At 42.3% G+C, this 16872-nt stretch overlaps 1 protein-coding gene across 6 annotated transcripts in view; it reads right to left on the bottom strand.

Annotated features, from left to right (window-relative positions):
* Positions 1 to 12251, bottom strand: part of LOC143135127 (uncharacterized) — a 110378-nt gene extending 98127 nt beyond the window's left edge. For 4 of the 6 annotated variants that reach the window (XM_076295850.1, XM_076295853.1, XM_076295854.1 and 1 more), the window contains exons 1-2: positions 12161 to 12251; positions 1070 to 1117 (exon numbers count right to left, since the gene is read on the bottom strand). In XM_076295850.1, coding sequence (XP_076151965.1) covers positions 1070 to 1115 — 46 coding nt within the window. In that variant the 5' untranslated portion in view covers positions 1116 to 1117; positions 12161 to 12251. Of the gene's footprint in view, positions 1 to 1069; positions 1535 to 12160 lie in introns of those variants that run through there. The other 2 variants (XM_076295855.1, XM_076295851.1) reach the window with 2 other exon arrangements.
* Positions 12252 to 16872: the final 4621 nt, after the last annotated feature.

The following is a 16872-nucleotide window of genomic DNA, read 5'->3' as shown; positions in this document are numbered from 1 at the left end:
GGGTATCAGAATCAGCTTCATTGGCCAGGTTTGCATAAACAAACAAGGAATTTGACTCCGGTTAAACTTTGCTCTCAAAGTACAACACCCACTTAACATATAAAGACTAAAAACAGAGCAGTAAGAATAGTATGGGGAGCAGTAGGATATAGCTATGTGTACAGTAAGTACTTTACAGTACCGGTATGTATATTTGTGAATAAATAAATAGAACGCTATGGGTGGGATAGAGTAGTGCATTTCCTGTCTTATGTAGGTGGGCTAACATTAGTTTCAGTCTTCAATTTCTTACATTTCAACAAAGGTGTTTCAAGTAAGGAGGAGCATGGTTTAGGCTTCAAAGGCTTGAAGTAAAGTGATCATATTTGTAAATGTTTTGCTGGCATAAAGGACGAGTCATTAAGCATAAACTGCTCACAATGTAGTTTGTGGTAATGTACAGAACAAAGACCTCTTTTATTCTTACTATTCTTTCTATTCTATACAACAAAAACGAATTACTGTATATGAAGAGCGATAGTTAGGCCTATTCAAATACATAATGAATTACTGTATATGAAGAGCGATAGTTAGGCCTATTCAAATACATAATGAATTACTGTATATGAAGAGGGATAGTTAGGCCTATTCAAATACATAATGCCCCATCTTGATTAGAACCTTGTAATGGGAGAACATTTTTACATTGTGTTTGTTAAAAATGACTATCGACCGATATACATCCACTAGACTATCGGACAAATTGACATACACACACATGCATGCACACACACATTTCCACACGCAGACACATACATGCACACACACACACACACACGCAAACACGCACACACACGCACACATGCACACAGGCACACATGCCCGCACACACACACAGGCATGCACATACAAGCATACACAAAAGTTTCAAGAGTGGGGGATGGAGTAGGAGATGGAGACAAATTGACAAGTGTGATTTATTTTCACGGAACGGATGTACAGGACTGAGCGGCGGTCATATTTTGTACTGCTATGCAGTACATCTAGTTAAGACTGGATGAAGCAACATTAAATGAGTAAAAACACTTACTTGGTGCACCATGACAGGCACATACAAAGAGGAGCAGCCACCACATCACTGACAACAACAAAACAAGAAGTTAATTTGATTAACATATCTGTATGCATCTAGAACAGAGAAAGACACACAGACACACACACACACACACACACACAGGGGGTAATAAGTAGCCTAACCTACTGCCTGTCAAGCTATGAGTTCTTGATAAATACTGGATATGTAAAGGCAGGTCTTAAAGGAGAACTCCGGCCAATTTTAATACAGAGCTCAGTTGATCATGTTCACGGATACTGTCTGTTGGAATCTCGGAAAAAACGTGAAAAAAAAAAACCGGTGCTGTCTGACGCGAGTTAGCTGGTTAACGGCTAAAGCAGCCAACATGTTAGGGGCAGCCGTGGCCTACTGGTTAGCGCTTCGGACTTGTAACCGGAGGGTTGCCGGTTCGAACCCCGACCAGTAGGCACGGCTGAAGTGCCCTTGAGCAAGGCACCTAACCCCCTAACTGCTTCCCGGGCACTGCTGTTGTTGCAGGCAGCTCACTGCGTCGGGATTAGTGTGTGCTTCACCTCACTGTGTGTTCACTGTGTGCTGAGTGTGTTTCACTTATTCACGGATTGGGATAAATGCAGAGACCAAATTACACGGGATCAAAAAAGTATATATACTTGTACTTTAGAGGGTGACACGGGAATCAATTTTCACTCCTGTCCCATCCCGAGCCCGCACAAATACTCCCTTCATATCCCGACAGCCCCCCCCCAAAAAATTCTGTCCCGCAAAATCCCGAGAGAAAGACTCCCGAATCCCGTCCCGCTCCCTATGTTGATGTCTAAAGTTATCCGACTGTTAGGCTACCCAGTAGCGTGCGGTGACCATACATTTTGGTAGGGCAGCCTTGTCTAACTTTTCTTTAATAGCCGATCATTTTGGGCTACATTAAAATTACATATTTTACAGGACTTTGATGTAGGCTATGCTTAAATCATTTCATAGTCAGAATTGTAGATCTCATCCCATCAGTTAAGTTTGCACCAAAGATTCTAGAGCGGAGCTCTGTTCTAGAATCTTTGGTTTGCACCGTCCTCATCACGTTAAACCAGCGAAGCTATGGGTAAACAAAACTATTTTTTGTGTTCCGCCAGGGTTATGCAATAAATATATTGAGGAATGCGATCGTCGAGTTGCCATGCCCCAACATTGCATGACACATTAAACTCAACGAGAATCGCTTTCCCGGACAGCTCGTGCAATTGAATAGAGCTGTCCTTTGCTGACACTTTCGCCTGTAGGCTAACTGTTTCTTTGCATCCATTTTGCCTTAGGGCCTAGTCGCTGAAGCTGATTTATTGTGAACAGGGCAGCTGCTTTGTCTTGCTCTGATAGGCTACCAATAAACAACAAACGTATTGTGGGTTGTAAATGGTTCTCTTTTCTAAAACGAAATGCCCCACGTCTTTGGGCGCACTCACTGCATTGCAGCGTCATTTTTTTAAGTTAATCTCTGGCTTCCCGCCAGCTCCCGTTTATTATTTCCTGTCCCGTCCCAATCACGTTACCACAGTAAACTGTGCCTTTGTGCCTTATTACACTCAAAATGTCAGGACAAGTGCCTACTGGGGCAGCCGTGGCCCACTGGTTAGCACTCTGGATTTGTAACCGGAGGGTTGCCGGTTCGAGCCCTGACCAGTGGGCCGCGGCTGAAGTGCCCTTGAGCAAGGCACCTAACCCCTCACTGCTCCCCGAGCGCCGCCGTTGAAGCAGGCAGCTCACTGCACCGGGATTAGTGTGTGCTTCACCTCACTGTGTGCTGTTTGTGTTTCACTAATTCACCGATTGGGTTAAATGCAGAGACCAAATTTCCCTCAAGGGATCAAAAAAGTATATATACTTATACTTATACTTATACTACTGGTCGGGGTCCTTTAAGACAAGTGCTGACATTTTGTGAGGACAAGTGCTGAAGTTTTAGACATATAGGGGTAGGCACTGTAGGTGTACAACATTATCTACCGAAAGGTTTCTGCAGTTTACGTAGGATAAGTGGCAATCTTAAAGGTTGTATCAGCGATAGCGGGGATACGTCACTTCTGTTGATGTTCAAACCAAACAGAGAGCTAGCTCGCTAGTCACTCCCCCTCCCTCCCGTGCAATTAAAACTCTCCTAAACGTGCATCTTGGTTGAAACACTTTATTTTGCCTTTGAGTGGGTTGCCAACCCTTGTTGGTAGCAATTGTTTTTGTGTACAGATCTCGGAGCCCAGGCTGCCTACAGAGACACGTTTTTTTGACGGCCTGCTTATGGAGCAGACAGCTTGTTAGGAAAGATTAGATGAATGTGATCATTTATGTTTGGGCCTTTTTGGGGCCTGCAATCGCTGATACAACCTTTAAGTCAGTGAAGGGAGTTAAAGAGATACAGTGTTGGGAAAGTTGAGTAGGCCTTTACAGTTTTTCTCAGTTGCTTTAGCATGTGTCACGCCGTACAACCCCCCCCCTCTCCTCTCCCCCCTTCTCTCTCTCTCTCTCTCTCTCAACTCTCCCTCTCTTGCCTATTCTCACCATGGTATACTGTAACAATATATAGTACTACTGATTACTTATTGAAATTAACCATTTTGATTTTCAGTAATACTAACCCACTCTACATCTCTCTTTCTTCCCCCTTACTGTACCTCACTTGTGAGGTATATCATCACCAGTCATCAACCATCCGTGTGTTGGCCCTCCTCTCACCCATCTCACCTGAAGTCCCATCCTCGACTGCCCTATTACTGCCCCCCTATCTGGACTCCTGGCCCGTACAGCCTAGCGACCCACCACCTGCCTATGACAACTCTGCCCGGATTACTGGCCCGTCTGCCAACCCACCACATGCCCCTTGACAATTCCAACGCTGGACTATTTGAACTTTCTGTCACTAAATCAGGAATAATGAATTACAATACCGGATACGTAATCATCCCACCTCTTGTAACTTTCAGCTCAAGTGCTTTTAACACCATGTCTTATTCTCTACACCCGACTATCATATGCATTTGTCATGTATACAGACCTTACTGTCATGTACTGACCCTAGGCAGATGGGTCAGGCCCTTGAGTCGTGGATCTGCTCGAGGTTTCTTCCTATATATATCTCCAATTCTAGGGAGTTTTTCCTCGCCCCTGTTACCCATGGGCCTCTCTCTTGCTTTTCTTTTCTTCCTTTCTTTCCTTTTTTTCTCTGATTGCCTACATTCTGTAAAGCGCCATGATACATGTGTTATGTTTTGGCGCTCTATAAGCACAATAAATTGAATTGAATTGAATTAGCACATTTCTCAGATCAGAATGGAAATTCTTAAAACTGTCTGTTCAAACTTCATATCATCTTATCACTTGTGCACATCATTAAAGCAGTTTCACTCCATCTTGAACAAATAGCAATGCTTATATCCATGCAACTGATTTTGTAAATGTCTGCTGTTTCTTTTTATTGCACTATACTGGTCCCTGCTGAAAAGTCCTACCCCATAAAATAAATTGGCCTTATTTTCTTCGTTTCGCTTGTGACATTACATGCAAATGTGTTGAACTAGCTGTCATAAATAGTTATCATACTCTGTCTAGCATATAAATTATAGTTTTTCTCAGTCGCTTTGGTGCTTTTCTCAGATCAGAATGAAAATGATCATAACTATTATTCTCATAACTATAAAGAGTATATATACTTATACTTACTAATTCAACCTCCACAACATTTAGTCATTTGTGCACGTTATAGTAGCAATTTCTCCTTCCTCTGAACAAATTGCAAATGCTTTTGAACATGTATCAGTTGCTTTGTCATGTCAGTCAAAATGAACTATACTTATGGATGCTGAATAGTCTTCATTTCATTGCTTGAGTCATTACATACAAAATTGGTGAACTATATCAAATTCTGTCACAATGCTGTAGAATTGCAAAGATATACAGTAAAACTGTGAAACGTACATATTCACTGTATTGTACTCACTTACTCCCCTAACTACAGCAATTTGTAACTTTACTGTAGTTTTCAAATGGCTGTACAACTGTATAGTGCTGTCTTGAGCATTTTCAGGTAGTGTCACGAGTTCTGACCTTTTTTTGCATGGGAAAACACTGAGAGCATAAACTGTCATAATGAAAACATGACAAAGCCATTTGACTATGTTGTTCATAAACAATGGTGTCAAGACTTCTCATTTTGATGACACTGGCAGTTTCATTGACATAAATACTTGCTTTTGAGGAATGGACTATCCATTTTACGCAAGTGACGTGCTTTTGCAGGTTATCCACAAGGTTTTGCAGTTTGCACTAATTGTTTTGAGAAATGCACTAACTGCTGTGCGCAAATGTTAATAGTGATCAAAAGGTAATTTCACCCGAAAACGACAACGCATACAAGCTTAAAAGTGGCGCTTTGGACGTACTTATGCATTTATATGAAAGTTTGACTTGGGTACATTCACAAAACACCATATGATGCATTTTGGCGAGAGATACGGAGTTGTGACTGTTTGCTGATAAGATGGCTTGCTTGTTACGGGCGTGATGCAGAGAAACTTCTCTGTATGACGAAACGCCGGTTGTTAGTGATTGGTTCAAAGCGGTTCAAAGGAACTCCAATGATTTTAAACCTCAAACATTGCCTTCCCACCCGGAAATAAACGTTTGCCTATGGATCTAGGCCAGACTCTGGTTTCCAGGCTAGGTCTGAAGCTGTCGAACTGAAAAACAGTAATTAAGGGGGGCGGGAGAAATCATACTGCAATTCGAGTAGGCTTACTTAGATACACTCGAGTTTCCCACTGGTGATTACGACTTTGCTTGAGTATTCTATGTGCTCAGAATTAGTAGGATTTACGATATTTCCGACATCACTTGAAAGCCACATTACAAACTCATGAACACACAAAAGTCGGAAGAGCGCTTCTCTACTATCCGATTCAATTGTCCTTGGCAAACACGAGAGCACAAAACAAATAGGCCTACATTTCTAGTTGAATGGATAACAATGAAGCCCTGCACATTCAAATAGGTTAGGCTACTTCTGGAATAAAGAGGATAAAAGGTATCAAAATAAGTAGCCTATATAGCCTAGGCATAGTGGCGCAGTAGTAGGCTAAATGGAAAAATCCAATGCTATGTCCATAGATATATACACTAGATGTCGCCTTCTGCTTCTCAGCATGCGTCAACACTGCCGCCATCTTGGTACAGGGATCTGAAGCGCTAAACTAGTTCTCCTGTATTGTCAGCGTTACCTATTTAGCGACGTTTGGCCATCCCCAGCGATAGAAACCCTTTTTAGCGATTAGCGACAAATTTGGGAACTTCTCACAATGATGGCAGATTGGCTTCTTTGTTGTTGAAACGTAAGAAAATCACCTTTCTCATGGCTTTGTCATTTATGAATTCAGCTACATCTCGTTTGCCCATGGCACTGACCCATGATTATAAAAGTAACGACTGGCGTAGCCTATGTAGTAGCAGAGGCAAATGTTCTACAGATCTACAGCAACTTCTGGTGAGATTACAACTTACATGAGTAAACGAGACGAGGGGTATGTGGCCTCAACCAGAGCCTGTCTACGAAGAGCCTGTTTACTTTCATTGTATCGAACCTGGTTGCAGTTTACTCATTGTTCCTCTAGGGGCCGCCGCTAGCTAGTGCAGAATGAATGGGAGTCTATGGGGCTAGACGGGTAAAATGTATCTTTATTATCGTCTTAAGCTTAGTTTTCTCTAGACTCAACCATAAATACATGCCTGTCAGTTGGAACAACCCAAAAAAACTAGATAATTGCTTGAGATTTTGACGATTTATGGTGATTTTATTTTCGCTAGATCTTTGCCCAGATTGACGCTAATGCATTATAGAGGAGTGGATCACTGAAGCAAGATGGCGTCTCGATTGACGCATTCGTTCCAATGAACAGCAGTAGTCAAGGCGACATCTAGTGTATATATCTATGTGCTATGTCTACTGCTCAGAAAAAGCTTCACCAGTACCGGGCAGTAGAGATGCGCGGATGGGCTATTATTTCAACCGTAATCGCATAGCAAAACTTATCATCCATCTGCCATCCATCCGCACCAACGTTTTTTGACCAATTTTCAAAACCGCACCCGCCCGCCATCCGCTGGTTGTTTTAATGTATATGGGTGATGCGTTTGATTGGTTCACCCGTCCGAATTTAATTAAAATATTATATTTCTTCACGTCATCCGCCCGATCCGCAGTTTAACCGCGGAGTCCGCGGCTGTAACCGCGAACCGCGCATCTCTACCGGGCAGTGTTGATAATAAGTAAGGGATAATGGACGACACGGTGGTCTGTTCACAGAAGTTAATGCACGGTCGAGGTTGTAAAACGGCCCCGACGCGAAGCGGAGTGCATTAATTATATATTATTATAATATTATATTATATTATATTATATTAAATAGTGCATTAATTTCTGTGAACAGACCACCGTGTCGTCCATTATCCCTTACTTATATTTCATATTTTCAGACCACCGTGGAGTAGTCCATTATCCCGCTTATTCCACTGTTGCCACTTGCGTTGTGTTCATTTCCTGTTACAATTTAAACGTTTTAATTGCTAAAACTGTCTTGTTTGTAGAACTAATTTCTTCCGACACATATCAACTAATTTCTCAACTTGCAGGACAAACTGCCGTTACTAGTTCTAAATGGATGGTTGCTATATGGCAAAGGCCAGTCGTTCTATCTCTCATGGGCGGACTGGCCATCTGGCATACCGGCCATTTTCCCGGTGGGCCGACGCACCTTTTGGGCCGATAGAATAGGCTATATAATTATTTTGGCCAACGATCGGTCCAAAGGAAGGACAATCAGCGGCCCATTGGTTACATTTCTATTGACACTGGACTGATCCAATAACAGCTCACGTCAGGCCTGAAGGGAATATTTCTGTATGATAATTTTATGTGAACAGTTTAATGATTCAAGTCTTTATGACTTGAATACTGTGTAGTTCTTATGGTCATTTGTGATTTTGTACCCATGTGTACCCTGTATGTGTCTTTGGTCTGTCAAGCATCCTTTGTTTATCCTTGAATTAAGTGAAAGCCTGTCTAGATGCCTTTTGTTCTTCAGATAGGTGTGAAATGCTCCCCACTGGCTCCTACCATTTGTCTGTCCTGTTTCTGTTCTGTCTTTGGGTTAAACAAAGACCTTATAGTTAACTTTAGGTGAATTATATGTTTGTGTTATTAACTGTAAATGTATTCATGTTTGGTATCATTGTAATAGTCTCAGTACAAGGATTGTAATGATTTGATTGTGAGAATGTTTGGAACATTCTATAAGTGATATTTCTGATATATAAGATATCTCTCCTCATGCTATTCAGATAGGTGTGAGATAGGTGTGAGTAGGTGTGTCTGATGCCAAGTGGAGAACCAATCACGTGGGATTGTTTTTGGCGCCATTTCTTTCTTTGTTTAAAGCATTCAAAAGTAACTAAACTGAAATGTTTGTCAGACTTACACTAAGAAGAACTAGAACCTGGAGAACTGAGAGAGAGAGAGAGAGGGATCCACAGAGGCCATGGCATGGCCTGTGCCATGGCCTACAGAGACCATAGACCATTTCTTACCCTCGCTGCTTGTAACAGAATAACGCTTGGATCCTGACCTTTCATCGTCCTGATTAAGTCTCAAGAGAAATATGGTAGTAAAAATATACTATCAGGCCCCACCCCTCCCATTTTGGCTCATGCTATTCAGATAGGTGTGAGATAGGTGTGAGTCAGTGTTGCGCGGTCTGCCCGAAATTAAGCGGTCGCCCGCGGATGACCGCGGTCACCCGCGGTTATGAGTCATAAACAAAATATTTTAATGATATTCGGGTCATTTGCGGGCGGGTCAGTTAAAAATAATGAAATATATATTTCCTACAAATAGGCCTACTTAAAATATCACGAGAAGGCTAGCATCAATACAGTAAAACATCAATACAGTAAAATCAACAGTAAAGAAGCTGAAGACGCAAGTTAAAATAATAAAGACACCCCTTCAGGAAAAGCGATATAGGCTATGGGAAATATTGGGAAAAGTTCTTAAAGAAGATGACAGTAGTACAAGTTATGGTCTATGTAGGCCTACTTCTTGCGAAGCCATTTAAAAGTATGACAGCCAAAACGGGCAGCCTGCAGGAATAAATGTTATGGCACAGACTACACAGCCATATCTACCGGTATGTATAGGTTCGCGCATGCATAAAAGTTACCTTAGTTCATTGTGTTTGTGACTTTAAACAGTGGATGCGCTTTAGTAAAGCTTTGTGCTTCATTCAGCATTATAAACCAGTTCTTACGCTAACGTTTTGACCAGCAATGTATCTCTCTTGCCTACCTTGCCTCACCATTTCTGTTTTCGAAAGAAAGATGTATGTCCTTCAAATCTTTCCTAGTGTTCTAATCCTTGGTGGTTGCGTGCGTGCTTGCGCTCTTATTCTCATTCTCTCTCCTGCGCAAACATTATGTCCTGCATGCCTACTGCGTGTAGTTCTACTGCATAAAGTTTCGCAAATAAATTAGTTTGTTTTACAGAAATGGCCTACTGTCACACGGCATGCAGGCTATAACCAAAAGCACACATTTTGTAAATAAGCGGGTCGGATCGCGGGTCGGGTATAATTTTGTCCTAATTAATATTCGCGGTCCGAGTTGCGGTCGGGTTGATTAAAATATCGGGCGACCGCGGGCCGCTTGTGACCAAACCCGCGCAACACTGGTGTAAGTAGGTGTGTCTGATGCCAAGTGGAGAACCAATCACGTGGGATTGTTTTTGGCGCCATTTCTTTCTTTGTTTAAAGCATTCAAAAGTAACTAAACTGAAATGTTTGTCAGACTTAGACTAAGAAGAACTAGAACCTGGAGAACTGAGAGAGAGAGAGAGAGGGATCCACAGAGGCCATGGCATGGCCTGTGCCATGGCCTACAGAGACCATAGACCATTTCTTACCCTCGCTGCTTGTAACAGAATAACGCTTGGATCCTGACCTTTCATCGTCCTGATTAAGTCTCAAGAGAAATATGGTAGTAAAAATATACTATCAGGCCCCACCCCTCCCATTTTGGCTCAGAGCCAGGATGTGAGCGCATCAAAAGTTAATCGAAGTTGCCTACACGAAATTGCGGCGGGTGCCGGTAGTGACAATTGTGCAAAATTAACACTAATGTAGAAGATTCAAAAATACAATATTGCAAGTAGGCTAGCATTAACATGTTGAAGTTCGTTGAGTTTGAACGAGGATGTAAGCAAGCTAGAGCAGAGGGACAGTGAGCAGATGGTGGTGCGAGCCTATTGAGGCTACATGAAGAACTCACTCACTGGTGGAGCAGGTAGGCTATGTGTGACATGCCATGCCGACGATGATGATTAGATGACAGCCTATTAAAGGAGAATTCCGGTGTGATATTGACCTAAAGTGTGTTGAAACATGATACCGAGTGTGAACGTATGTCTCATAGCCCATCTCGGCTTGTCCCCTGCACTCCAAAATCTGGTGCTAGTTAGCCGATGCTAACAGCTTGTTCAATGGTGGTGCTTCGGCATCGGGCTAGCCGTGCAAATAAATCACTGTTTTACACCATTTACGAGGCTCAATGTATCTCCACACTTCATTGGTATACTACCGAAGGCCCTGACATTTAAAACGAGACATTGAGAACTTTGAAAAAGCACTGGTAGTTTACTTACAAGACGATTTATACATACAGTATCTTCATGAAGTTTAGCGTTTGCAGCCATCTTGAATTTAGTCACGATAAGTCGAGCGACGAGTAAGAATGAACAGGTATGATAAGGGATCAGATTCCAAAAAGAATTCAGTGGAAATGCATGGATTCTAGTTGCTGCTACTGGAAGAAACTGGAATCCATGCATTTCCACTGAATTCTTTTTGGAATCTGATCTCAATGTCTCGTTTTAAATGTCAGGGCCTTCGGTAGTATACCAATGAAGTGTGGAGATACATTGAGCCTCGTAAATGGTGTAAAACAGTGATTTATTTGCACGGCTAGCCCGATGCCGAAGCACCACCATTGAACAAGCTGTTGGTAGCATCGGCTAAATAGCACCAGATTTTGGAGTGCAGGGGACAAGCCGAGATGGGCTATGAGACATACGTTCACACTCGGTATCATGTTTCAACACACTTTAGGTCAATATCACACCGGAATTCTCCTTTAATTGCGATAATGTAATGATATGGTAATGATAACATAGCAAGGCCGTGCTGTGATTACAATAACAAATAGCGCAACTTAAATTTTCTAAATTAGGCCTAATGATTTGCAAACCCGGACAGCAAAAGAGTGTCAAATCGAGTTAATTGTTGGTCAGATTGATCAGTTTCCGTCAGACACCCAAAATTCAACATCGATGGCATGAGTGGTGGTTGGTCTCTCAAAGTAGAGAAGGTTTCTATCTTGGAAGGGTTATCATGCCATTGGCTAAAAGACTGTAGACTGACGGAAATGTAAGCTACAAAACGTAAAGTCATGCACAAGCCAACTAAGCTATAACCTATAGGCCTACGATAGGCTACTGGAACAGATAATTAGTTCATGTAGATATACTGTTCCAAAATGTACCAGCAATGTAGGTAGGTAGCCTACAGGAATAAAATATTTCCAGCCCTGTTAATTTCATGTTGTTTCAGTTGGTCCCAGTCCGCCCCTGCTATCTCTCGTTGTCAAGCGGGCGTATCCCAAGATTCTGACGAACTTTAGCTTTGAAACATCGCTATTTTACTTAGCCTGCTGTAATCCATCTATCTAAAAGCCACCTCCGTCATATGCTACAATGTTACTATGTTCTGAACGTCTGCATTTTACAGCTGGGATGCAACGTGACGTGACAGTTCATTTAAACTTCACAACGAGTTCGGCGAATTAATAGTGTGATAGCCTACGGCCAACAAAATGGATCTACTTCATAGGTGTGCAAATAATATACGGTTAATGGTCGTTCTAAATTACGTAGGACAATGGGAAATTCAACCAACCAGTGGAATAATCTGAAACAATGTAGTGCAATAATGCCGGTTTTGCTCTTACCCCCACCAGGATTTAGATGTTAGGCTATAACCAGGATTGATTTATGTAGCCTATAGCCTCGACACAAACTACGCCGTTTAACCGGAGTGAATCCACGAGGACAAAGCCCGTTTCTCCTAAGGGTAGATGGATGATTTACAGAGGGAATTTTGTTTTACTTTCGATTTCTACTGCACCATGGTGCGCATTACTGGCGCCTCTCACTAATCATCTGCTACATCATCGCTTAGCATAAAGATATTATATATGTTTTCTGACAGTCACAATTAAATATATTAGCCTACCTTACACATATTATGTGTACATTTCTCACTTTCTTGAACTTATTTTTCATTATTTTTTTCTCCTCTACAAATGAAGCCTATATTAAATGTAGGCTACACTGACTATTTAGACACGTCCTGTTGAAATCTGAAAAATTTATTAGGCTACTGCATTGCCCAATGTTGATGTGTAAAAATGGACATTGCCCAAGGAAACCAATTAACCTTTACTGCCACCTACTGGTTTTTCAGGAGAACTTGTCAAGCCATTATCCTCATTTTTTTCTATGAGACATACTACAGGTGATTGATTACATGGCTAATCAACAAAATACTGTGCCATTATTCACACTCTGCTCCACCACCTGAGATAAGTCCAACCCCGCCAGCATACTCATACTGTCGTACACCCTCAGAGTGGGCAGGTTGGACTCCAGCGTGAATCTGCACACACATAAATCTTTGTTCACATTTCTCAGCCTTCAGAAGCTGCCAGGCTGGTAAAGGCATTTTCCTGTAATTACTGTGGTACTTTACTCTTTAGCACTGTCATATGTGTGCAACTGCAATAGAGAAGGTGGTATATGGTGAGTACGGGGAAAGAAATGGATGTGTGATCTAATTTCTTGGGCCTATCATATAAGGTGATAGATGTTAGAGTTCTCTTACCTGCTTCTCTGGTCACAGTAAAGACACACACACACAGAGACACACCCACAGACACACTCACGGACACACACACAAATGAAATGCACAGGTCAAATACTCAAACCAACTGGTTAGGATGCCTTGTCACCTATTCAATCAGAACCCTTCTTGAATGTATTTTCATTTTCATGTATTTTCCCACGAGATCAATGATTTGCTGATCTAAATTCTCAGACAAGCCTATACACTTACACTACACCTACAGTATACTACACCCCATACACTGCTCATACAGTGTATACACTCCACTCACATCATGAAAAGTAAATGTGCCAGTAGGGTGGAGCAGTAACGCTGATCACTCAATTACTACACCCACTGATGCAGGTGCAGTTTTTTTTTTTACTTAAAGTGTCTGCTGCATACCTGTCAAGTTTAACTTTAACTAACCTTAACTGTAAATACATGTCCCCTGTTCAGATACAGTGCTTCATGCATGCACCAGGATACATTGCTTTCCAGTTTGATGGCATTATGGAAGTTGGATGCAGAGCGTCCTAAATAATTCAGAGGAGAAAAAGTTTCAAATTTCAGTCCCTTAAATGCGTTAGATCAACACCCCTCCTGAACTTGGCAAACTTGTTATCTCACCCAGCTAACTGCTCTGCCAAATGGGCCCCCTGGAGGAGTGCACTCTGGGAGCTCATCAAAAGCAAGGCAGTGTGTGTGTCACAGCGTGTTCCTGTAGCTGTTGTGGGGTAAAGGCCGTCTTTGGGGCAGAGAGAGAGATGACAGCTTGTGCCTCTGACTGTCGGCTCTCAACAGGAGATGAGTCACTCCGAGCCTCTGCTTCACAGGGGACACGGCACTCCGGCAAAGGCTGTCCTCTTTGAGCACAGCATCAGTCAGAGAAAAGTCAAGTTTACCTTCAGGGATTCAGAGTGTGTACTTGTGTGCATTTGTGTGTGTGTGTGTGTGAGCAGTGACAAAGAGAGGGAGTAGGAGGAGAGAGAGAGAGAGACTGTGATTGTGTGCAGATGAGTGTGGGAGTTTCTGTGTGTGTGTGTGTGTGTGTGTGTGTGTGTGTGTGTGTGTGTGTGTGTGTGTGTGTGTGTGTGTGTGTGTGTGCACGTATGGAGACCTCCGATGGCTTCTCTGACAGAACATTAAGAGAAGCAGTAACAGACTGAGGAGGGTTCGGCTCATTGTGTGTCAGTCTTATCTGAGTCTCCCAGTGTGACTGGCAGCACATGCATAATTACAGCAGCCAGCAGCCCTCGGCCGCCTCGCCTGCACACCCACTCAGAGTGATGGGGCACTGCGGTCTAATCACAACACGCACAAGAGAACCTCTACACACGCCTCTACATATTGTGTGTGTGTGTGTGTGTGTGTGTGTGTATGTGTTTGTGTGTGTGTGTCAGAGTGTGTGTGTTTCAGTTTGTAAATTTGTGCGTGTCTTTATGTATGTGTTGATTATAGATAGATATTTATTTATCTATATTTTCAAATATATCAAATCAGAACTGTGTTTAAACAGCAAAGCGGGTGATTGTGTGTGTTCTACAATTAAATAAGTGTGTCTCTGAAAAGGAGTGAGTGCGTCTGTGAGTGTGTATAACAGTGAGGGAAGTGTGTTTGTGTTTGGGGGTTGTGCCTCTGTTAGTTGAATTCACCTCTGTGAAAAGAGAACATTAAAAAGAGAACATTAAAACTTCAGTGTGGCCTTTGTGTGGGGCTTCAACAACTCTTTCCATTTCATCCACCAGAGGGCACACTCACAATTACCAGAGCTGTCCAATGGCAGCAGCTGAAAAGTGTTTGATGGAAATGGCCAGACTGTCTGTTGTATGTTTACACAATTTTATCAGTTAACTGGACAGTCTCTCAGTTATTTATATGTAAAAATAGATCGAAAAATTGGCAAACATTAGCTGACAAACACAACTGTTTGTTCTGCTTATCCTCCATAACATAAACAGGCATACACATTTTCAGTCTAACACTGCGGTGTCACTGCTGTCATTACTAAGCTGAGCTGTGTGGGGAGCTTGCATTAGATGCCATTCACAGAGTTGGAACAGTAAGAATCATTTCTCTCCACTTCAGTCTAGGCCTGAATATCTTCAGTTCTGCTGCTGTTTCAGACTCCTGCTCCTACGCAAACACACCTGCTCCTGGTAGAGCCAGGTGCAGGAGTAATCAGCAGCTGATCCAACATCAGCTCTTAACGTCCTTAAAGGATCCGATGCCAGAAGCAGGATCAACTCTGAGGTGACAAACACTGGAAAGCTGTTCAACTTGGCATGCATTTCTCAGACAGCTGCATGTAAGAAATCCATGGACACACACACACTCGGTATACAGGCCATGTTCACGCTTCTTCTCACCTTGAGAGATACTTATGGGGATTGAAAGTCACAAGATACAGGGGTGCATCAAACTACGCAAGGAGCGTTTGGCGCATAATTGTATAGTAAAGTGTGTTGCACCATGACACACGCGTGAGTGCCATGTCATGTGTTTATGATTGGGGCACATTGTACCTTGCATAGACTACAAGAGAGCTCTTCAATACATGCGTCAGCCTTGCATTCTCAACTGTGTAGGCCTACACGTAACTTGTGTAGACTATGAATCATCCCTCAGATCTGCCTGTGGAAGATAATGATAAATACTGTGACCTAGATGTCAATTTGTATGAGATTGTGTGAAAAGATGACAATAGCAGTGCCATCAAATCAATTACGATGAGGGAGTAGAAGGGTGAGCACAGGGCGCTGTTTTGTGATTAATAAACCACTGAATCATTACCCGTGGTTGCCAAGTGTTCAACCCGACAGCTGCCCACTGATAAATATTTCATCTCATTCCTCCAGTGGTCTGAGGGCCCTAATCAGATGCCGCCAGAGTTGCCATAGCAACAGAGAAGCACAGGACTAAACATTAATCATGTTTATTGGCATACCAAAGAAGGAATAAATAAATGAATATATACATGTAAGTAAAATAGCTGACAACCATGACCATCTGTGTGCTGTTATAAATCAACAAACCATAATACAGAAATCATAACACAGAAAACAGACATAATTGGGTACACAAGATTAAATTAGTTGTCATGGTTACTGAAAGTGCTGTTTACAGTGTTTTTATTTTCTTTCGTTACTGTAGATACAATATTATAGGAAAAAGGCACATTTTCCATTTGCCAACCCTAACCCAGGGGTGTCCAAACTTAGGCCCGCGGGCCAACTGCGGCCCGCCACCCTCTTTAATCGGGCCCGCCGAGCATTTATTAGTTTATCATAGATCCAGCCCGCCACGCACTCTAATCCGGCCTGCCGAGCATTTAATTAGGTTATCATAGGCCGCTCACTTTTTTTCCAGCGATAGACAACGTTGTGGTTAACTTTAGGCTACTGCAAACTGCTTTACACTCTTCTTAGAGAACGTTTACAATGTAAATGTCAAAACAGCTTGTTACATCGAGATACATAGTATCTCCATTGCAGCAGATCTAACTACGTTATGCTACTCCATTTAATTGGCTTGTCATTGTTGATAATTGATATCTCCTTTTAATAAGAAACTTTTAAAAGGGAATCGCGATCGCAACTACTGACCATTTATAAACTGTGAGAGGGCACAGCCATAGGCACAGCACTAGCAATAGGCTATATTTGAGATTTGAGTGGAGCTAGCAAAAGAGTCTTAGGGCTCTATCTTCCACTCCAGCACAATTGACTTTGCGCAAGTCGCTTTGTGGTTGGATCTTGGGCGCTGATGATATTTTACCGG

The sequence above is a fragment of the Alosa pseudoharengus genome, unplaced genomic scaffold (genome assembly GCF_046254945.1).
Source record: "Alosa pseudoharengus isolate Yale_2024_CS ecotype anadromous, Long Island Sound unplaced genomic scaffold, YU_APseudo_1.1 YU_APseudo_1.1_scf_2, whole genome shotgun sequence".
Lineage (NCBI taxonomy): Eukaryota > Metazoa > Chordata > Actinopteri > Clupeiformes > Clupeidae > Alosa > Alosa pseudoharengus.
The sequence above is the reverse complement of the archived record's forward strand: the minus strand, read 5'-3'. Positions and strand labels throughout refer to the sequence as shown.